Source organism: Anarhichas minor, unplaced genomic scaffold (genome assembly GCF_050575085.1).
Source record: "Anarhichas minor isolate MPS153535 unplaced genomic scaffold, ASM5057508v1 ptg000025l, whole genome shotgun sequence".
Lineage (NCBI taxonomy): Eukaryota > Metazoa > Chordata > Actinopteri > Perciformes > Anarhichadidae > Anarhichas > Anarhichas minor.
In genome coordinates, this window is record NW_027466471.1 from 6,568,766 (window position 1) to 6,591,714 (window position 22,949).

The 22,949-nt window shown below is 41.4% G+C and overlaps 1 protein-coding gene across 2 annotated transcripts; it reads right to left on the reverse strand.

Moving 5' to 3' along the window:
- Window positions 1-1,510: 1,510 nt before the first annotated feature.
- Window positions 1,511-22,522, reverse strand: hsd17b4 (hydroxysteroid (17-beta) dehydrogenase 4). 2 transcript variants are annotated; one of them, XM_076099388.1, is made up of 25 exons: window positions 22,364-22,522; window positions 21,819-21,872; window positions 20,466-20,573; window positions 19,849-19,908; window positions 19,714-19,735; window positions 19,509-19,555; window positions 19,200-19,284; window positions 17,211-17,398; window positions 15,440-15,531; window positions 15,230-15,254; window positions 14,950-15,078; window positions 12,170-12,282; window positions 7,826-7,938; window positions 7,230-7,353; window positions 7,019-7,070; window positions 6,480-6,551; window positions 5,325-5,428; window positions 5,165-5,230; window positions 4,669-4,738; window positions 4,451-4,557; window positions 4,150-4,236; window positions 3,992-4,075; window positions 3,682-3,820; window positions 2,846-2,973; window positions 1,511-2,139 (listed from the first exon to the last, which is right to left on the reverse strand). In XM_076099388.1, the coding sequence occupies exons 1-25, from the start codon at window positions 22,413-22,415 to the stop codon at window positions 2,050-2,052; spliced, it is 2,211 nt and encodes a 736-aa protein (XP_075955503.1). In that variant the 5' UTR covers window positions 22,416-22,522; the 3' UTR covers window positions 1,511-2,049. The 2 variants fall into 2 exon arrangements, with proteins under 2 accessions (XP_075955503.1, XP_075955504.1); XM_076099389.1 differs by lacking the exons at window positions 19,714-19,735; window positions 20,466-20,573; window positions 21,819-21,872; window positions 22,364-22,522 and having other exon boundaries at window positions 19,849-19,889.
- Window positions 22,523-22,949: the final 427 nt, after the last annotated feature.

Consider the following 22,949-nt stretch of genomic DNA (forward strand, 5'->3'; position numbering starts at 1 on the left):
GCGGGTGCTTTTTATTTTTTCTTCGCCAAAATACAGCTTGTTTTCATTTAGTCTTCACGAACAGATCATCTAGATCAGTGAGCAGCAGGTGCATGAGTCATCTCACTCACTCGGCTTAATCAAATACACACAAATTCAACTTCTTTCTTTGACTTTTCCCTTTACCCTCAATCTTGCAAATGTGAATTTGATCAGATAACTCTAATTTCATAAAGAAGACTTCATGTAAATCGATGTATTATATACAGAAAATGTACCGGTGCAATAAAAAAAAATTATGTAACATGAGCAGTTTTTTTTTTATTTTGTAATTTTGGCCGTCGATTATATTAGTGATGAACAAACGTCTCACACGAGGAGCCACAAAATGTGAACGATTACTGACCAAATGATCACTTATTTAAGTAATCTGTTTCTCATCTGGATTACTTTACTTCCATTAAAGCAAACAAAACTATTAAGCTTCAGTATAATTACACTGATATAAAAACATGAAGTGTAATTCATTATTTTCACAGCTAGTAAACTACATTCTATAAGTTTCTGATGTGATTGCAGTATGTGGTACGTACAACTGAACAGTTCTATTGACCCGTGAATTAAATGTTTACAATTTGTGTTGCTTACAAAAATGTATTTGGCGAATCGTTGCGATCTAACATACATTTTGCATTTCCATCAACTCTTACAGAGCCCGTCTCTATGCTTCCGCGCTGGTGACAGCCGTGACCGAAGCATTTCGTTTTCAGGTTGTCATTCCTGACTCGTCATAAACACAATCTCAGGAACACCTCGAGGGAATTCCTTCAAATTTCATCCAAACATCTGATATTCAAGGATGAACTGATTCGATTTTGGTGGTCAACAAAACACGACTTATCGAGCTACTATACCATGTCCTTTTTATGACTGGATACTATACTAGGACGTTAACATACTGTACCATGACTTTTTTTGACATACCAATATTACTTTTTCAACCAACTCTGACTTGTGTGACATAACTATACTATGACCTTTTTATAATTTTCTTCAGCATACTATGACGTTTTTATGAATAATACAAAAGTCATAGTATACTAAGTCATAAAAAGTCAATAAATCCCCTGGGACTCAAGGATGAATTTATTCGATTTTGGTGGTCACGGTAACAGTTACCGTCTCTCCCATTCTTGTGATATCTAACAACAAAGTTGTGAACACAACATTGACACGTCGGCTTTAAAGCTTGCTTTGCGAACTTGTGAGCAAACTGTTGAAGTGAAGGACGACAGCTTAATCCACCAATGGGCAAAGAGATGGAGCGTGGATGTAGCCGAGGTGGGCCGAATGAAGCCTGGTTGCTGAAACACGCCCCACTACTGCATTACTGCAAAGCCAAAGAGAGCTGCAGATTCAGGTGATCATTCTGTCTGTTCATCAATACGAGTGACCCCTTTTATAGTCATTTGATACATAATTGAATTACCATCCATAGTGCAGCACCATTATACATTAAACAGAAATGAGCTTTATGTGTGAATCACTTTATTTTCATAGAAGAGCAACCATTGCATTTCTTTACAATTGCATAATTGACATAAAAAATTAAGTGAAAATCATTATTTTTCATAATTAGCAAACTCTACAGTATTATACATCTCAAAGGCTCTGTTGAGATTACAGTATCAGTTCCATCCAACCAGTGGTGTCGTTGAGGTGCGTGTACAACTAGGTCAACTTTACCAAGGAGGCAGCGGGTAAACTCTTTGGCTGTACTGTAAAGTGCTGAGAAAGAGGCGAGTGCGTCCCATATACCTGCAATAACCTCCACCACACCACAACTATTTCTGAGAAAGGGAATTAGTCATTGTAATGAAATAACAGATCACTGAATTATGATTGTAGTCAGGATGAGCTTTATAACAGGTTTAGCAGTATTAATCTTACTTGATTTTTTTTTTTTTTAAGCATTTCTCTTGAATGGCCAAGCATTGACACACGCATGACTGTAGACAGACAGAGAGAGCTGGTAGGAAGGTCGGTCATCCGATTGGTTGGCTGAGCAGCTCAGAGCTTGGCATGGTCCTTCAGGATGACCTCCAGCTTCTGAGTCAGCATGATGTCCCCTCTAACCTTCAGCTTGCCAGCGAAGAATGCCTAGAAAGATGACAGAAAAACTCAGCGCTGAGGGGTGCAGCAGAGAAGTCTCTTTACTGGGCGAGCTGAACAGCTGATGATACGCGGCGCTCGGCTAGAATCATTTATGGGACGATGGCTACGACGACCCCGGGTGACAGTTCACATCGTCCTTTTGTGACTTCTACAACTTATCTTCCTCCAGCTGCTCCTTTCATCATCGTCGAGGCTGGAAAAACACCCCGCCTGAGGGACCTTCAACACCACGGCCAGTTGAGGCTCTTTGTAAAGAGCTCACACACACTGACCTCAGATCAATATCAAGCTCTCCAGGAAGTATATAAATTGTGTACAGTGATGATCACTCCCTCTGACAGATGAGGTACTACAGACACAAGAGGTAGCGGCGATTGATTACCCGCACCGAGTGCTTTCTGAACTTGCTTTGATGGATCATTTTATTTCCTTCTTTTCTGACATGATGAGATTTCAGAGAGAAGTCATTACAGATCTACGGGTTATAATTAAAATGTCGGAAAAAAAACAGGATTTAAAATATGAGGCTCCATTTTTCACCAGAAAAACATTTCAGCATCTGTTTTGTGAAACTTAAAAGGAAGACGCTCCCCTTGTGAGCATCAATGTAAAGCAGGAGGGACTTGCGTTTACAGCATGTAAAAAACAGAGATTAATTATGACTGAATAGGTTTGACTATATGTGTGTTACCGTCTGAGGGTTGAGTCTCCCCTGCACCACCTCCATGAAGTCTTCATCTGACACGGTGATGGTCACATCCGCCTTCCCACTGGAGGGGCCTTTGTGCAAGGAGCCGCCTGCGTTCTTCAGATCAATGGCTGGAGAGGAAAAAAAAAGAAGCAAAAGTAGAAGATGGAATAAATCATAAACACGTGATTAGCGTCGAGCCGGGCTGGTTGGCTTTGCTTTCACAGCTCACTCTCATATGGAGTTATTATTCTGTCTTTGGCGGCGATGTAGCCCAAGTTTGAACTGCTTATTTGACAACTTGTTAGCAAAATGTCAATCTGGGTCAAATTAACTTGTCAATTTAACAGCTCACACAGATACTCAAGCCTTTGTTTCATGGGCCAGTCAGAGTGAATCATGTTTTCAGACTGATTTCTGAGTGTTGACACCATAGAATCAGTCCTGAGCCTCTCCATCTTATTATTATGGGGAATTAAATGTGTGAAACAGGAATCAAGTCAGTCAAGGTGACCGGGGAAAGCACTCCATCATTCTTTGTCGGATACGTTTAACAGGCAAATAACACGCAAAGCTAAATCCTTATCCATATTAATATCGCTGCAGTGTTCTCTTGCTTTTATCACATAAACCTTTTATCATATTATTTATAGTATCAGCACTTTTAATGTCTTCATTATTTTGCTGTGCTTTATTGGGTGTGTGTGTTTTTTATATGCTGCCTTACTGCAAAAGAAATGTCCTTTGTTGGACAAGAAAGATCTGAACTGAACCGATACGTTTCCCCACAATGAACCGGTGTGTGTTTAATATGCGTGTACAGCATTCAGTACACTTACTCCACTGTGCAGCGTTCCTGTTGTCTTTGGTGATCTCCCAGGCGACCACGGCATTCACCTTCTTGACCAACTCTGAGCCCGAGTCTTCAATACGACGGCCGATCTCTGCGAACACCAGCTCGCTCTGCAGGGCCCCCGGCTGCACAACGTTGGAAAGAACAGAAACACTATATATAAATAATATAAACATAAACACCAAATGCACAAAATAATTGTATCGAAATGATCTACGGCACTACAGGGAAAGGAGCTTTAATGCATGAATGCTATAAAAAGACAAGAGAAATGGAGCGGTCTCAGACTGACGTACTGGAGTGAGGTTTTCTGGAGAAGCCTCTGATCCGTGTAGATCCACATAGGCCCCCGCTAGCACAACGGAGTCAGTCTCCTTCACCTGGACCAAAGGGAAGAGCTCATCAGAAAGACACACGCAGAACACCATCAACAAACCTGATCCGAAACACTGACTTTACACTGGAGGTGAATCCTGTTGCCTTCCTTCCACATCTCGGTCTGTAGCGACTGACCCGGCATCACCGGCTTTGCAAAGCGAACCTGAGAAAGACAGGCGGGGGGGTTAAGAGAGGGCTGGTTGAGTCGATGGATCTGTAATTAGATTATTTTATAGCATTTAACCAGAAGTAATGAATGTTATATGATTTATCGAGCACTGAAGCCTCTCGAACAAACCCGTTTATACATGTAGTTCTTGCACGAGGCCCAGTGACTCAAACTGTATGACGGGGTTTAAATCACGAGCAACGCTGACCTTGATAGCCTTGAATCTGGAGGGCTCGTTGTTGGCAAACTGTTTGAGGACGTGTCTCGCAGCGAAGCCAAACGAGCACAAGCCGTGCAGGATGGGAGCCTTGAAGCCTGGGCAAAGAGCATTTTTGAGTATAGCATGTTTATGTATTAATGAGATCAAAATACATAACTTAAGACATTTTGATGATGACGACGAAAAATAGTCTGCACGACTCTCACCTCCCATGGCAGCAAAGCTGGGGTCTATATGAAGAGGGTTCCAGTCTCCACTCAAACGGTACAAGGCCGCCTGGAACCGCGGGGGAAACACGTATTGTTTAGATCCATCTCTAATTCATAAACCTCTGAACCTTTCATACACAGATGTGGGATTAAATTTAATTATCATGAAGAGATACCTAAAATAAGAATGTCTTTGAAGTGATACAGTTGCAGTCATTTAAATTGCTCGAGGGATTTCGTTTTTACGCCCCCCCCCCCTCCTTTCTTTTTAATTTTCTGCTGCATCATACAGTCAGTGTTCCCTCCTGCTTATTTATTTTTATTTTTATTTTTTTTATTTTTTTTTTTAAATGGATGAGAATCTTGTCCAACACTTCTTCAAATGTTGTCGAAAAGGTTATTTCAGAGGCACAAAACAATATATGTCCTATTACTTACACACACACACACACAGATTTATTCTGCAGCTAAACCCACACAGACACACACTCACTTGGTCTCTTGTGGTAGAATCAATCACCACAACATCTGGTGCCCGTTTGGGTGGCGGCAGAGCAGCCTGAAGGAAATAAAAACACAAATAAAACAAATCAAATATGAGGCAGCGACAGCTCCCGGTGTCTTATCTTGTTACTCAAACAAGGAATACGTACTTTGGCTTTCTCGGAGTTCCTCCGCCCTCCGAACCCTCCAGCTCCGACCACAAACACTGAGAACTGGTTGAAGCAGATCAGCTCGTCGCCGCTGTAGGTGTTCACTGTGAAGTGGCACAAATGTGGCATTTAAACAATATACCAGTTGCATATATATTTCTACTTAAGCACAGAGGTATTATCAGGAACGTATCAGTACTCATAATGCAGCACAATGCCCAGTGTTACATCACCGTACGTTATATTTTATATTCAGTGAAGTGAACTATAACGTACTCTACTGGCTACGGTTGAAGTCAATGTAGCATGAATGGAGAGACAGAGACACTGCTACAGTTCATGTTACAGTTCTAAATGCTGTCGAATCTTCTTCACCATGTTGTTATCGACACACTTTGGGCTGATGTGTCGTTGCGTTTCAGAATGCTAAACTCACCGATGTGCAGTGGATTTTGACAAAGGAAGGGCGAAAGTAACGCAACCATTGAGTTTGTATTCTTGCCTCGCAATCACTTTAAGTTACACTCAATTACAAAAAATAAATAACAATAAACGGTGAAGGGCCTCAGTGTCACACACATTCTCTCATTACAGCGTATTTATAGTATAATTGGAGCAGGAGGAAACATGAAAGGAACCACACGGAAAGCGGACTAAGAAGCGACAATTAGCAGCCGTCAGGAGGAATCATCTCCAGCCTCCTCTCAGCATACCAGACGGCTCATTTCATCAGGTCAATTCAAAATAGGACCGGGCACAAAGACTAACACAGCTGCTTCTGCAGGACGGAACCGTACCGTGTTGGCTCACCCAGAACTAACTTGGCTTTCACTCCGGGAGCATAACAGACGCTGATTGGTTTCGTGTGTGTAAAGAATTGACATCCCTATTGGGAACCTCAGGTCCCATGTGATTTGTTTTAAGTCGGATTCGTTATAGATCAGAGTGCTTCTAATATCATCCATCTCTATGGAATTGTCAAAACAGGAACATGAGCCGTTTCTCAGTCCATTATTTCAATCCCTGCAGACACGGGCTGAGAATTAACTTTCAATAATTCAGCCTGAGAGGCAACGTTCAGCCAAAGACAAATGAAAGTGTTATGAAACAAATGCATGTTGAATAAATACAGACTATGAGGGGAAAGAAACTCACCATCCAAGAGGATGACGGCGCCGGATCCTTTGTCCAACACGTCTGCTACGGTGGACTGAGAGGTAAGAGCACCTAGAAAAGGTATTTTAAACATTTACTTCTACTTGAATACAATGTCGTACTTTAGTCATGCAAGTACTTAATATTACCAAACTAGCTCTGTGACACACACACACACACAGACGTAGTTAATTTTAATCATAATACATGAGGCACAAACTGGGGTCACGCTGGTCCATACAGTATGTAGTCATTTTCCCAGTATGGATATGCTAGTATAGGATATCAAATTAAAATCCATCATGGCTTAATAGGGTAAGCTGCCCTTAATTAGAGACCCTTACACTTAAAGGCATCATAAAAATGGCTCTAAATTAAACTCAGACTGCTCCCACATTTGTGACATAAAGTTAAACACAGTAACATGAATCCTAACAAAAGGACTCAGTGAGGCTCTAAAATGCCTTTTATTCTACTTACTATAACGTAAAGTCTACAGCAAGTACATCAAGTGCTTATAACAGTAGAGAAGGGAATACCTGAGGTTGGTAAAGGTTTGTAGAGTTCCAGATACTGCTCTCCATGCAACACCTGACACAGAGCATTAGAACAGCTGTGATACACAATCATATCTATATCGTAAAGCCTCATTAGCATGAGTAATGTGTGAAATAGACCATATGGATACAAATGTGCATATGAGCACACAACAACGTGAAGCACACACACACGACATGCATGTCTTCTAACCTGTGTGAAATCTATGTTGAGTCCAGGGACTGAGCTCAGCCCGCCACCCATCATGGCAGCCTGAGAGGCAATGACCCCGAAGGTTGGGAGGCAGCTGAAGTCCTCGTGGCCTTCATACAGGAACCTACACGAACATGTTACGAGTTACTGAATCGCATCTTGATGTTGTAAACATGGACCTCTCAGCATGGTGCTGAAGGAAAAACTCTCACCCTGGACTAGAGTCTGACATACAATTCAAGAATTTATGCAATTAATTAATTAATTAATTAATTAATTAATTAATTATATAATATATTCCCAAGTGTATTATATGGAGATGTATAATGGCGGTGGGCGTCGCCAATTGTGTGTGTGGGGGGGGGGAGATTACAGAGTAAGGGTAAGCATATACAGTATATATATGTATGTATGTATGTATATATACGTGTATGCATTCATTGTAATTTATTTATTTATTTTAATGCATATCTTGAAAATCAATAAAAATGTGATCACAAAAAAAAAAAAAAAAGGTAATCAAATTTCACACAGGTTGACTTAACAGATCTCTTAAGGCTGTTAGAGTCATTAGCATAAAACATACACACACACACCTTAGGTGGTCTGGGTCCTTGGTGGACATGCCGACCCCCAACGCATAGAGGATGCACTGGGTGGGAGTGAAGACGAAAGTGGTCGGTGGTAGTTTCTGTCCCACGGCCTCAGCCTGAAAGGAGAAGAGACGTCGTCAGCTTGTGATCATATTATCAGCTGAACGTCCGGAGAGCAGGAATGAAAAGCTATCCCGTTTGTTAGAGCCAAAAATGGTATTATAAATACAACTGTACTTCTTTGTGTGTACATTGGGTGGCGCTGTATTCCTGTCCGGGGCTCGGGTATATAGGTCCTGAAATCACTGTGTTTGTCAGGTGTTTGACCCCGGAAGGGCAAAAGGTTTTGACCGCGATACTATACACATTTTACCACATCGTGAGAAAGAGTGGCTTTCTGTACATTGTTCCACGACAAAAATAAATGTGCTATCGATCAGCAAACAAAGGTCTCTGTGATGTGTCAAAAGCACCACACCTCACAGATAGTTTAGCATAGCCTACCGCAAGCGCGTCAACCAGGCTACTCCGAGGGAGGAGCACCTCAGGAGCTTACAGACACACGACTGGGCTTCTTTAACACCGTTAGTTAGGCCGAGAAAAGGATTTTAAGGGGTTGCAGAAAAAGTATCACCCCCATGGTAGATTAGCTCGACAGCTCAACCCCTGAACACAAATGATTTAATAAACACTGCACATACAGTGGAATGAATCAATCCTATAACGTATAGGTGGAACATAGGCAATAAGAGAATACATAAGGAATCAACCTTTGTTTATGGAGCACTTTTCTAAACGTTGTCAGCTATGCTAGCTGCGTAGCTCTAGGGATGAACAGCAGTCGATCGGTCAGTTGATCACCACTTCCGTCCAGACTGAAATATCTCAACAACTATTGGATGGATTGAATTGACATTTTGTACACACAGTCATGGTTCCCAGCTGATGCATTCTAATGACTTTGGAGATCTCTTGAGATGCATTAAGTAAAAGTAAGAGCCGCTAGCATGGCTGTAGATTCTTGTTAGGAGACAATAAAAACAGAGTAAACGCACTGAGGAATAGCAGAACGATGTTTTTTTTTAGTATTCAGCACTTCAAAGAGATTCACAACTGAATACTTTGTTAAGGTCATAGAAAAGAATATGATAGAAAAGACAGACATAACGTAAGCAAATAAAAGCAAAAAGAAACGGCTTTAAAAGATTTCATCTGTGATCATCAGCAGTAATTATGTTGAGGACCGGTGGGATCTCCCAGCTAAGAGGAATCAGCAGTTCACAAATGCACTCCTGGGCCGGAGCAGGCAGAGCTTTGGAAGTCAGCACTAATTCACAACGCACCCTGAACTTGACTGGTGGCCAGAAACGCCGCGATGTTAAATTAGTTCTTGCACTTCTGTTAACGAGCCGACTGAAAATTGGCTGAACGGAGAGAGAGAGTCGCAGTAATCAAGTGTTAATGACACAAAGTCACGAATGCCTTTTAAAGCTCAGGAAGGTGGAGCCCTTCGCTGCATTGTAAATGTTTTAAGATCCTTGTTAATCCTCTGGCACTGCCTTCTGATACTTAAGACGGAGTGATGACTTTTCCATTACAACAAAACTCACACTTATAAAATACATGCTGTCTTTTTAATTCTTCTTAATATTCATTGATATCCTCCTTATTTCATTTAGCCTGTTTTTGATATTGTACTTTTTTTTTTGTATGATGTGTTGAAGCATTATGTAAACATTTTTATTTCTTTTTTTTGCAGGGCTGTAAACAGGAGTTTAAAAATACTAAATAATCATGAGTTGATTTTTTCATATTCCCAAACATTGCTGCAACATATTAGAGCATGTGAATGGCTATCATGTATTTCCATCATAGTGTTCCAAGCTCTTTTACACCTTTCACAATTTATTTAAATTAGTTGAATAATCAATAGATCGTTGTAGTTATTAATGAGAGAAAACAAACGCTGCATCTCAAATTAATATTCAGCTTCCAGATGATGTATGCACTTCTATGTGACAAATACTGCTATCCATCCCTAAAGATCCCCTCCTCTTAATAAGACAGAAATATGGGACAATAAACATACATCTGGGACAACATTAAAGTCATATTAGTCCTGCGGTACTTATTTGTCATTTTATCAACGCCTGTGTTGAGCTACTGATCAAAACAATATTGCTTGCGTGAATGTTGTGCCTCACACTCTGCATAACACAACATGTCAGCTGGTCCATAGTCACAACACTTGAATGCAGATGTGGGAGATATTCTGTTTCAAAAGCCCTGTAACTGGGGATTTGATAATATACATGACTCTCCATTATCGACGATCAATTATCAGAATTGCTGTTGATTAATTAGTCCATTAATCGACTAATCCATTAACTGTTTCAGCCCTGCTTTGTATTTTTGACATCTTGCAGTTATTTATGAGACTTGACACACAGCAAGCTCTTGTAGTCTTATGTGAGGACGACCCGATCTATTGGCATGACACAGAAATAAAATGAACTTACTGACCTACTAATTTAAAAGACGTTGCCTCACATATAAACTACACAGAAATGAATTTGATCCAACAAGGGAACACACCTGCATGACACACAAAGCACATGTGAGTGGACAGAGCAATGCTAACCTTGGTGGAGCCAATGCGATACTTTGCGTGACATGAAATAAATATGAGCAAAGCAGTAGCACAGTGTGCTGTAATTTAAGCAAAATGTGCACAATACCATGACAAGGACAAAGTCACACAAGCAACTCACACACCGTGTGTGTGTGTGTGTGTGTGTGTAGCACTACACAAGTACACACACTTACCACAAAGCTAAGTCAACTGAGGACACAATGGTGATGTTTGTCTTGAGGGTACATTGTGACTCTGCTCCAAATACAAGTCCAGACACAAACGCACAGCAGAGAGGATGCTGATCATTGAGTCAGGACACCATTGAAGCAGGCTAGTGAGTCATTCTACTGAGTCGCAGAATGTTAAGAAATAAGGTCCCCAAAGGCAAGTATAATAATGATTCAAAAGTGAATGTGGCTATTAACATGCATAGATAAAGAAGTGCAGTGAAGTGTGGTAAAGCACATGTAATATATTGAAGTTGTAATGCTTTTAAAAACAGAAGAAACAACAATATTTTTTATAGGCAGATAGACAAAATATCACACAACACCTTGATTGTGTTCAATACAATTTATAGTTTGGATAATTCTATGTCATGATATGCTTTTTGTTTCTGCATGCTCTCACGTTGGTTTGAGTTTGTTAAGTGTACGTTGTTGTACGGCAGAATATAACCAAACCAACAGATCCGGTTCTGAAATACATAAAATGAGATGATCAATATATTGCCGGATATATATTTATTCCTTCTTTACTGACAGCGGAGATATAGACAGGAAAGATGGGGAGTGAGAACCGTATGGTGTGCAACAATTCCCCCAGCTGGAAACAAACCAGTGACCTTGCACCCCCAGGATGCACCACTGTGCATCATTTTAATAGCAGTCAAGTAACATTTTTAAGCGCTTGTAGCCTGATGCTCATACGATAACCGATACATGTCGCACCAGCCTCCACACTGCACAAAATGAAGCTTTGGTCCTGTTTAAGCATTGATTAAATGACTGTGTAGTGATTCAGAGTAACAGTTTGTGCAGACAAAGTAAATAAAGGGTTCAGTCGTCTCTCTGAGTAGCATTACAAATACAGATTAAACTGCTGACATGTTCCCACCATCTCATGCTACAACCAGCCTAATGGAAAATTGTGGCCGTCTCTCTGGATAATTATTTCATGCGGTACAATTATACTCGTGGCTCAATGTTTTATTTAAGCGACTCAGCCACTGAAGTGAGTGAAAGTGAGCTGTAACCAGTTCATCATCTGTGATTCAATGATAGGGAGCCCAGTGAAGGAGCACCCATCCAGGGAGCTGTCGCTGTACTATTGTGCTACCGCGTCTTTTTGTACATCCCGTTTTTTAAAAAATGCTAATCTGAGCCGACGCTTGTCTCCTGTAAATATGAAGCGGCGACGCATCACACATCAAAAGTACTTATGCATGTTGTCAGAGCTTGGCGAAGAATGTTATTATGGTCCCTGACTAAGTAGAGTGTGGTGGTATTAAAGAGTCACGAGTTGCCGTGTTTGAAACGCTCTGACATTTTACAGCTCCACACTTTCAAAAGTCATACATATATACACACACACACACATGGTCCGAATAAGCTGCGGAAAATGATAGAAAATGATCGATTCAATGATAGTTTTAAAGACAGGCAGATCCCCTTTAAAATTACTGGCAAAGAAAAAAAGTCATCTCTACTCACAGGATTGAGCCCTGAAGCCGAGGCTGCAGCAGCAGCAGCAGCGGTTGCATTCGCGCCCACTTCTTCATCTGACTCCAGTCCAGACAGCACAGTCATCATATACTGTACAGACTCTATACAAAAGGTGGAGAGATGACAGATGAGCACCAGAACCAGACACCAAAGTTAGATGAAGTGACAAGTAAAAGAACCCATCATCAGAGCCGCCCGTTAGGAATGTGCATCTCTGACGGCCCAGACCAAGTAGACAGATACTTGTATATTATGCAAACAGCTTCCACTTGTGTTAACAAGCGTATTGAAAACACACCCACCGGCTTTACCGTTCTTCATACGTGGTTTAAATAACACAGGTTAACATTGTGTTAGCCAGCTAAAATGATCCTGTTAATTCTCATCTGTCAAACGTTGTTCCTCGACAACGGTTGGAGGATGTTCTTGTTAAGTTACAGAGCACTTTACAAACAGTAAACTCCCTTTCAAAATAAAGGCAGCATGGATAGAGTTGAAACCATGATTAGCTCTCACGATCACTTGAGTCACTTTTTTTTACTGAAACTGCACATCTAAAAGGTAAGGACAAGGCGTGCTTTTAGTTGAACTAAAGTTGAATAGGTTACTTACTTCTTTCGTAAAAATCTTATTTTATTCATAATACAACTCTTTATTGTCAAGAATCACCCCAAGAGATCGTGATGATTTATCAATAATGTGGAAGTTTACATGTAAAATCACCATAATATCAACATTTCTCTACTGGTGCCGCTGATAGAAAGTTTAGGGTTCCTCACATCTGACAATTTGTTCGTATTTATGCGGTTCATCTTCTTCAAATGTCATCATCCCCCCCCCCCCCCCCAGATGACTATCATTAAACCTGAACATCTGCAGAACTGAGTGCCAGGATTTATTTATTTTTTGCTCCGTCAGCTCCAAAAGATTCCTAATCTGAAGTTAAATTGAACGCAGTAAAGTTAAATAGACTTCCAGGGAGATGCTGACACGCGATAAGAATTCCAATCAAAACACATGCTGAACCGCCAACAGCTTCAAAAATGCATGGACGGTTTTGAGATCCACATGCGTCGAGATATAAACATGACCAGTTCTCTGTTCTTCAAACTATTAGTCGTTTGCATACTCGAGACATCGAGTCCACACTGTGTGTGTTCTCTGTTTGCCTGGAAATAGAAACGTACCCACCCAGGTAACACAAGCTGTGAATACCCGAGCAGATCCAGTCAACACAAACTGAGGATGACAGCGGAGACAACCAAGGAACAGAAACAAGAGACTGGGGGGACCACAGCCACTAATTACCGTCACTCAGTTGCAGGCAGTTACAAAACAGAGGCAGCAACAAGTCTCTGTAATAAGCTACAAACGAGGAGGCACTACAAAGTCACGCTAATGAGGCCAGCTAGCGCCCCCCCGCGGGACCGCCACCCTTATTCAGTTAACGTCAACACCGTCGACCCTTTCCTCGAAATGTACATCTGAGAGCGTGGAGAGGGATGGAGGAGGCGGAGAGGAAATAATAATCAACATTTTGCCACCCTCTTGTTTGCATGAGACCTTTCGGGAACAACACTATAGGCTTGCTCATACTCATGTTCACCGCCTCATTCCCTTGATCTCTAACACCATGGTGTCCTCGCTCCGTGTTACCAAACTCTGTGTAAATACAGATGAGCCGATAGTAAAAAAAAAAAAAACTAAATTCATGTCAGAAAGTTCAGTCGTACAGAGTGAGTTCATGACTGCCATGCGCTTTCCCCCTCATTTTTCACTGAAATATTTTTTTGAGCTTCCACCCCCATACAGGCTACTTATACCTTTAACTTGTTTGTTGGGGTAGCTAGCTAGAGAGTAGACACGTACTTCCAAGAAGCTAGAGCACTTTCAACACAAGAAAAATCATTTTTTTTGTTTTTGAGCGTGCTGTACAATGAGCATAGTGTTGTGGAAGATTTCTGAGTTAATCGGGAGAAGAGTTTTTGTTCACAAATAAATAATAATAAAGTCTTCAGACGATTCAAAGTTGTCTTCTCTCCGTTTATTCGCTTGCAAGGGAAGAGTATACAACAGAGTACGTATTCAGCAGTCTGTGGTAAAAGCTTCAAAATATGTAACACACAGGCTCCTTTATCTATACAGCAACAAGTTAGATTCAAAGTGCAGCCCCCACGAGGGCTCGTCTGCTGTATCCAGCTGACTTTTCACAGCTTCGATACATTCAAGGTAATATGAGGTGTTTTCAACCACCAGTTCTGATTACTGCTTAGTCTGCACTTTCTTTACTCCATGGAAGGAACAAGTTGTTCAGCCACTCTGCAAGTAGTTTTGCTACTTTTTCAGTAGCCATTTTCCTTAATAGATGACACGTACGTTTGAGTTCACATCGAGGACACAAAGTTCAAATGCATATTTTACCATTACAATAGTTACTCAATTGGTTAAGTATCTGATGGCTTTGATTATGTTCTGCAATCTGAATCATTCTGACAACACACAGAGTGAGTCAAACAAGTGTGACAGCAGACAGGCAGGGTTTAGAGATCACAATCTGTGTGAAAACGGCTTGAGTAACGTCTCAACTGCAAGCAAGACTTCGTGTCATCTACTGTATGGTCCTTATCTAAGTGTGTGTGTGTGTGTGTGTGTGTGTGTGAATGCACATGCAAGTGTAAGGGTGCATAGACAGTATGAACACATGCACCACCACATGTGCTCTAGTATAGGCTGTTGTATATGCGAGCGTGTATTTATCCGTCACTGACCTCGTGTGCTCGAAGGCTTGGTGGAATCAGTGAAATCACAGATTTTGTCCCACTGGTCCCGGACCGCCTCAGGAGTCATGTGTTGGTTTTTCTGCCTCACAATGGCGCCCTGAGTACGCTCCCAGCGCACTGCATACACACACACACACGGACACACACAAATAAAGAGGTCACTGCATCGGGAAAATCCCACACATGCAGTAGTAGTGAACCGGGGGCTAATGATTATCATAGATGCATACAGACATTCCCTTGGGGGAGAAATATATACAATACTCACATTTCCCAATCCAGCCCGCACCAGCCTGAAAGAAGATGAAACATGAGCAAAAAATATATATATATATTATACAGTATATAGTCTATTTATGGAGAATGAACATGTGAATGTTACATTACTGTGCTCCGTGATGAAAATAGATACAAAGCTAAATGAAAGCACAGTGGGAGTGAGATCTTATTGAAGAGAAGGAAAGTGTTTTTTGCATACCTCAAACAGTGATCCACTTTCTTGGCATTGTTCATGACAGAGCCAGAGGACCACGGGAGCAACATACTCGGCCTTCAGGGACGCCACAAGTTCTGAATAACAGAAAACGTATAAATACAGCGCAACTACGGGGTGCTTCTGCTGGTAGTTAGTGTATTGTTTCAATGACGCTGTGTTGGCTTAATGTGTTTATTTTGAAAATACCACTAAGAATATGGTCCGACTTATTAGACAAGCCTCAAGCTTTTGTCCCCTTTCTACAGCGCTTACATGAATTACAAGTTGTGGTTTATTTGAAGCCATTTTACTCAAAAAGAATCATGGGGGGCGGGGCATAGGAAAGTAGTAAACAATACCCTTATTGTTGTAGATTTCTAACTGGTATTTACGTATACAATACGCGTATGATCATGCTCTAAATTTACAAAAAGCTAAGTTATATAATATATCACTGTCTTATCATTACACGGTATGAATTGTTTAATACAAACTCATCTATGTGCATAATTAATATAATATTCTGCGGGACAAATAGCACAAATCATGCACTGATACTGGAGGAGGAAAAATCATTTTTGAATCCATGAGAACATAGGTCCAGGTCAACATCTGTTTAAAGTGATCTCTAAAAAGAAAGGTCTGGGTATTTTTATTTTAATAAGTAATGAAACGAGCTTTTTCTTTCCCTCAGTATGAACCGTGAAAAGATTTAATACTAGACACCATATGTGTGCTGAAACTATCTGCACCCTTCAATCGATTAAACACGGCGGTAGAAGAAGAGGCATTCTGTCTCCTTGCACCCTGCAGTGTTTATCAGGATTGGTTTTGTTGTTGTTTTTCAAAAAGCCTGAGTCAGTGAAAGCCAACATATGGAACCAAGTCATTTACCAAGGTGAGGCCATCCTGTGACAGTTGGCACAGTGCAGTGTGACAGATGCTACTGCAGACCAGCACAGCAGGGCAGCAGAGCCATTCCTCTAATTTGTCACTTAATACCCCCGTCAACAGAGCTGCACGCACAGAGCACGCACAATATGCTCGTGATGGGTCGACATTTACAGATACGGGGTTTGGTTGGTTAGAAAAACATTCCTCTTTCTTTATGGGCTCACTAGATCCTTGTAAAAACATCAGCGTGTGCTAAAAATCATCGCCTTTTTATCATTTTGAAGGCCGATATGAGTTTTTTTTGGTTTGATAAAATGTTCATAGGCAACATGGAGTATTGCACATTTACAAGCTGTTCCGAGCTATATTCGGTCGTGTTCACCGTGTGTATCCAACGCTGCATTACCTTCCGTCTTAAGAAAACATTTCAATGTGAAAATGATAAATGTTTCAATCGCTTACTTACTCATACGTTTGGGAGTATTTGGAAGAACGGCTACAGTAAAATAAGGAGGTCAGAGCTGCCTGTTTGAATCCAGGGATGACACATTAAAACTTTTAAAGCACTTACAGGGCCGCATGATTTCATCATGGCCGTTGGAACAGACAAAAACCACAGTTCTTTAATATTAGATGACAAATTTGCATGTCAAACGGGAGTGCTGTTGCCTCAAATTTTGTAAATCAACATTACACAGACATTACATTCTTCTTCTTCTTAAAAATAAATGCTGTGGTGAAAATCCATTTACCTATTGTGGTCTGTCCAAAATAAACCATGTATATGTGAGAAAGCATGAATTAGCAGAACACCACGGTACGCATTATACGGACCAATAATTGCATGCACTAATGCATGTGGTTTAATCTCTCTGCTCACCTGGGGTCATGACGGTCTCTGTGAGGCGTGACCCAGCAACGGGAGCAATAGTGTTGCAATGGATGTTGTAGTTGCCTCCCTCGATGGTCAAGGTGTTTGCCAGCCCCAGCAGGCCCAGCTTGGCAGCGCTGTAGTTAGCTTGGCCGAAGCTACCATAGATGCCTGCGGCTGAAGCCGTCATGATGATTCTGGGCAGAGACAACCCCGGGCAACAAGTCAGTAACAAGCACCAGCATTTCTCTGGTGCAATACACACACACGCACACGCACACGCACACACACACACACGCACACGTTCTCACAAAGTGGTACAAGCTTTTCATGCATGCATAAACACACAGGAGTATGCATATGTCGGCATCTAGTCATGTAATGTTTGCCCATCCACACACACATAACGCTCTTGATTGCATAACTGCACAGAGTAAATTTTACTTGAAGAAGGCTGCACGCAGAAACAAATGCACGTACGCACAGGTACCAAGCGCGGGTACAAACAAAAGCTTGAGCACCTACAAGTAGCTGGAAGCAGTGATCCATGTCACAGTACACTGTCGGGGGGGATTGGCATAGTTGAATATTTCTTAAATGAATATCTTGGGCTGAAGTCTATGATTCAAATGCCGGGTGAACCTTTCTGACGATCAAGAGTTACTACGTAAACACGTGTGATAAATGTTGCTAAGTAGAAGAGCAACAGCAAACACACAGACGGCCTTTTGTGCATCGAGGACCTGATGCAGAGTATAATAATCAGTCCGTGCTTATTCACAGCCGTGGCTTCTATTCTGTCCGAGTCACGCCACGAACCGCTCTACTTTTCCTTTCGTTCTGTTATGGTATTACCTTTAAATACACAATTAGCTTTTGCTTGGGTTGACTGCACACAAAGATTGAATTTCGAAACCATAGGACATTAGAAATAACAAGCTGCTCCTGGGCTCAATGCAGCGATACTTCATGCAAAATGTCACTTCAATGTTCGATGAACTCCCCGTCTTCTCCCGCTCAAACAGAGCACATGTGCAGGACATCTGCTACCTGGAGTTACATGGGAGCACAGCTGGTTTGTGTGACCTTCTGCTCATTTTAATTCAAAACACGCAAACCTCAGTAGGCCTTTTTTTTTTTTTTCACAGCACACATTTTTAACCGTCGTAGCAGGAAAAGCACGAGTGTTCAGTTCAGATCCAGAAGGCAGCCATTGTTTATGTCACCAGTTGCCCCCTAGGCAGGTCAAAATATCTTCACCATCTTCCATGAGCAACTGATTATACCTTCAAAACATGATCAATACATATCTGCATGCATACCCGACTGCTTCGAGTTAGTATATACCATCAGCTGAATGTTTCATTGAATTCGAGAGGTTTCTCCAGAGGTGAGGAAACACCTTGAACTCTACAACTTCCGACTACTTTATTTTTTTTAATGCTGTACTACTTTGAAGAATACGATGAGCCTGCACAGACATCTTTGCCGCTTCATGTGGAGTCATCAATAAATAGCACTCAGATTGTTCAGAGATTAACCTGCAGTGCCGCATAACCATATTAAGTAATTCCCTTCCTTCTTTGGTGATTTACATATTCATCTCAAATTTGCTGTCTTGGGCTTTTCTAAGTATGCAGATTTTTCTCATTGCGCACCTTGAAACCAATGGAGCGAGACATATTAACGGGTATCAAGTGACTATAGTCGGAGTCAGAATGTGTGTGTAATAATGTGAAGGCAGAAAATGCTTTATATTCCTTATTACCTCAAGTGCATAACCTCAAGAGGCCACTTAAAATGAGACGCATAAAAAACATTTACGGTACTTTAGCTGACGTCTGAACCAAACGGCATTTTGTGCCAGGCTGACATCCTCTTGATTAATGTCCAGCAATGGTCTGTCTGCTGGGGATAGTGTCACTGAATCCTACCTACGTAAAGGGAGGACGGCACAGCTTTCATCCACCTTAGATAATAAGTAGCTGGGCTCCTTACCTGCCAAACTTTTGTTTTTTCATGTGGTTCCAGGCAGCTCGAGTCACCAAGAAGGAGCCTCTCAAGTGAACTCTTTGAATCAGGTCTGAAACGGAGTGTGAAGAGGATATGACAGAGTCAGATACACAACACTAATGCACTGATATTACTTCACATTAGAACATGGTGGAACAGATCCAGATTACAACTGATGTGTAAACTCCCACATACAGATCTGTCTGTACATAAGGGACATAGATTAACAAATGTATCCACAGTATGAGTTATTTAGAGTGAAGTGAACGTAAACATCATGAATAGTTTATCTACCCCAGTCCAAATCACTCGTCCTGGCAAACGATCGGTCACGAAGGATCCTTGGCAAAGAAAAGCAGGAAAGGGTTTTACTCAAGGTTCTCCTCGACATGGTTGTAGCAGCCTACACTCCCACTAATACTGTAACTACAATCAAAGAGCCACTCCAAAAACACATGTGATCGGCAAAAAGTGTGATTGTTACAGTGAAAGGACTTACCCGGCGTTGTTTACGACAACATCTGGGCAAAAAGATATGTCACATAAGTTCAAATTGCAGTGATAACAATCACAAACAATAATATAATTGAGAGAATTTTATTGATTCACTACTACATACTAAAACAATTCTCACCTATTCTTCCAAACGCATCCAGTGCCGTTTGGATCACCTTTTCTCCATCTTCTACAGAATCTGTATGTGCATGACAAAAAAAAAAAAAGTGTCATAAAAGTAGATAGAAATTGCGTGTGCAGAGTTAGTGTCACAGCGATACAGCTGACAGGCTTATGAGAAAGATGTGTTATGTAGCAAGTTGAAAGCCTCCCTGACATGCTCAGTGTGCTGAGTAATGATACATGATGAGTCACTTTTTCAAAAGCAACACTGTTATGTATTGCTGGGGCATCATTGCTTGTTAGAAAAAAGGTGCGTCATCCTTAGTCCATTCACAAACAAATCTGCCATTTTCCAAACTGCCTATGAAACACATTAATCAAAGTGTTGTTCTGTTCTTTGTTCTTTTTGTCTGATACATGTGAGACGCACAAAGATGAGAGGGGAGATAGACGCATCTTCAATACTCGCTAACGGCTTCGCCAGTGAGCCGGTGAGTCTGACAGAAATCAATATCGTATTTGATACTACAAGGTAAGCAAGACACAAACAAACCAGATGGAGGAAATGACATGCGAGAGAAGAAAGAAGAGAAGAAAAATAAAAAAGGTAAGACAAGAGTCCAAACTTCTCACCGTAGTTTGCCACAGCCTTTCCTCCCTTCGCTCTTATCTCCTCCACCACCTTATCGGCAGCTGCAGAACTCTTTCCGCCCCCTTTAATGTCTGCCCCTAGGTCATTCACTTTATTTGCAACAAGAAGAAAAAGATAAGCAATAATGGGGTGAGTTATGCAATTCTCCACGAGTGATTGTGTTAGGAGAAGAGTGTAGCTAAGCTGATTCCTTGTCAGAGTTCGAGGTGAAGTTCAGTCCAGGCATCGGGGGAAAGCTGCTATTTTGGAGAGGACAAATGTTTATGCCAACACCATTAAAACATCATTACTGTGATGGTTAATGCGCTGCACAGTTCTTTATGACATGCCCTATTTAGAGGTATTATTTATCTCCTAAATGCACCCATTCAACTGTTTTCTCTCCCAAGACCAGGGATTGCTGTGACACTGAAAAAAACAAGTGTAACTGGCAGCAGCAACAATATATTTTCATGACGACATTGTACTTAATTCAAGTCACTGTATTTACTGTAGATCTGTCATGTCGAGGTTGATACCCGATCCTCTTAAGATGAGTATATCTGTGCCAATACTAGTCCTGTGTACTGGATTAGAACATCCCGACCAAAATCAAAACCAGGACACCCCTAAAGCCCACAGTCACCTCTGGCAGAGAGCCATGCAAGAGCAAGAATCTGCAGGTTCTGCTCGTAATGTCGTGTAGTATGAATTAAAATCACTGCGGCTGCTTTACTGTACTCTGTATGTAGTCAGCAGCAAATGCTATAAGAACTTCATTAAAAAGATTAAAAAGATTGCGAAAAGGGAAATTTTATTAATTAAATTAAAAATTTCATGGGAAATATTGCTGGGCAAAATGTCACGATGCACACTGAAAAGGCTCTCCGTTGTCTATGCAAAGAGAACATCAAAAGAGATTATGAGGGTTCACTTTTGGAGAGGCTTTTCACCCAGTATATAGGATCAGAGCCTGGTCGCACTAACCAACCACAGTATAACCCAAATACCTGTTCCAAAAATAAAAAATAAAAGTGTGTGGTGGGGAGAGGGGGCGGCAGTAGCTCAGTCCGTGGGGATTTGCCTCAGGAACCGGGGTGAGGTTGCTGATTAAAGTCCCCAAACGGACCAAGTACAGAGTGGGAACTGGCAGCAGATGTGCCAGTTAGCCTCCTGAGCGAGGCACCAGACCCACACACTGCTCCCTGGGCCGGTAGAACTGCTGCACACTGCTCCTTGTGCTACAATGGGTTAAGTGCGGAGGCTAAATGCCCCTGGGTGCTGTATACAATGTAGAAAACTTTATTTGACAGACAAAAAAAAAAAAAAGCTGAAAATCTAGATTCTTTATTTACCTACAACTGAGGCGCCTCTTTCAGCAAAAGCCAGAGCATATTCCCTGCCGAGGCCTGTGGAGAGAAAGACAGAGATGGGTAAAACGCATTCTCATACTTTCACAGAGTAACATCAACACAACCCACTGCTGCTGATCCACGTGACCTTTCACACACTTTGCACTCGCGTGATTGTCATTTGGATACATGCACTTTGCTCCATGTGTTCCTCGGATAAAAAGGTTGAGACGCACGATGGTAGTCGTTACATGTTGCAATATGTGTACAAAAATGTGATACCGTAGTCTAAACGATTGTTTACTTTGAGGTATTTACGTTTGTTTCGCCGGTGTCCGCATTTAACGTTATAGCAAGTTGACGTACCGGGATTTAACTCGTAGGCGGCTAACACAGACGGAAGAAAAGACAGACTCGTGCACTGACTGTCTTAATAGTTCGGCACACACAACGTTGCTTAATCTATGCAACTAGCAGGTTAGCATTCGGAGCAGCAACAGCGATGGCAGTCTAGCTAACGTTTGGTTACGTTTGAACGGTGAGTTTACCTCCTCCGGACCCGGTGACAAGCACGACTCTTCCCTCGAAAGACAAAGCCATCCTCTGTGAGTTACGAGTCTCTGCTTCTGAACACTAAACGCACAGTGGTTACAAGAGCAACACTGGCTGTCAGAGACAGCAGGATGAACTTAAGACAACTTCACTTCCGCATTTACGAGGGGGCAGTTTCAGCAGCGACCAATCAGAAACCAGGATGTTATTATCTTGTTTTCGCCACTATTTATTTCACACACGCAGTCTACTTTGATTTTGTGTTTGAATACTCGAGTTCATTTATGTAAATGTTGGGAATAACATTATCTATTTTGTGAGCTTTCCCCATTAACTAATTCTGTACATTTTCATTTTGCCACAGATTTTTACCTTATCATAGCACTTTTCACCATCTCTGCATCAAAATGATGAAATAACTATGGTGAAGGTGACCACGATGACGATGATGTTGGAGGTGGTAGTGGTGCTGCTGATGATCACAGATGTAGTTATCACTCTGCCAGTGACAAAATAAACAAAATGATGTATGTTGTATTTGAATATTGTGAAATCTCTTTGAAAACTGTCCTGTTCCTATAT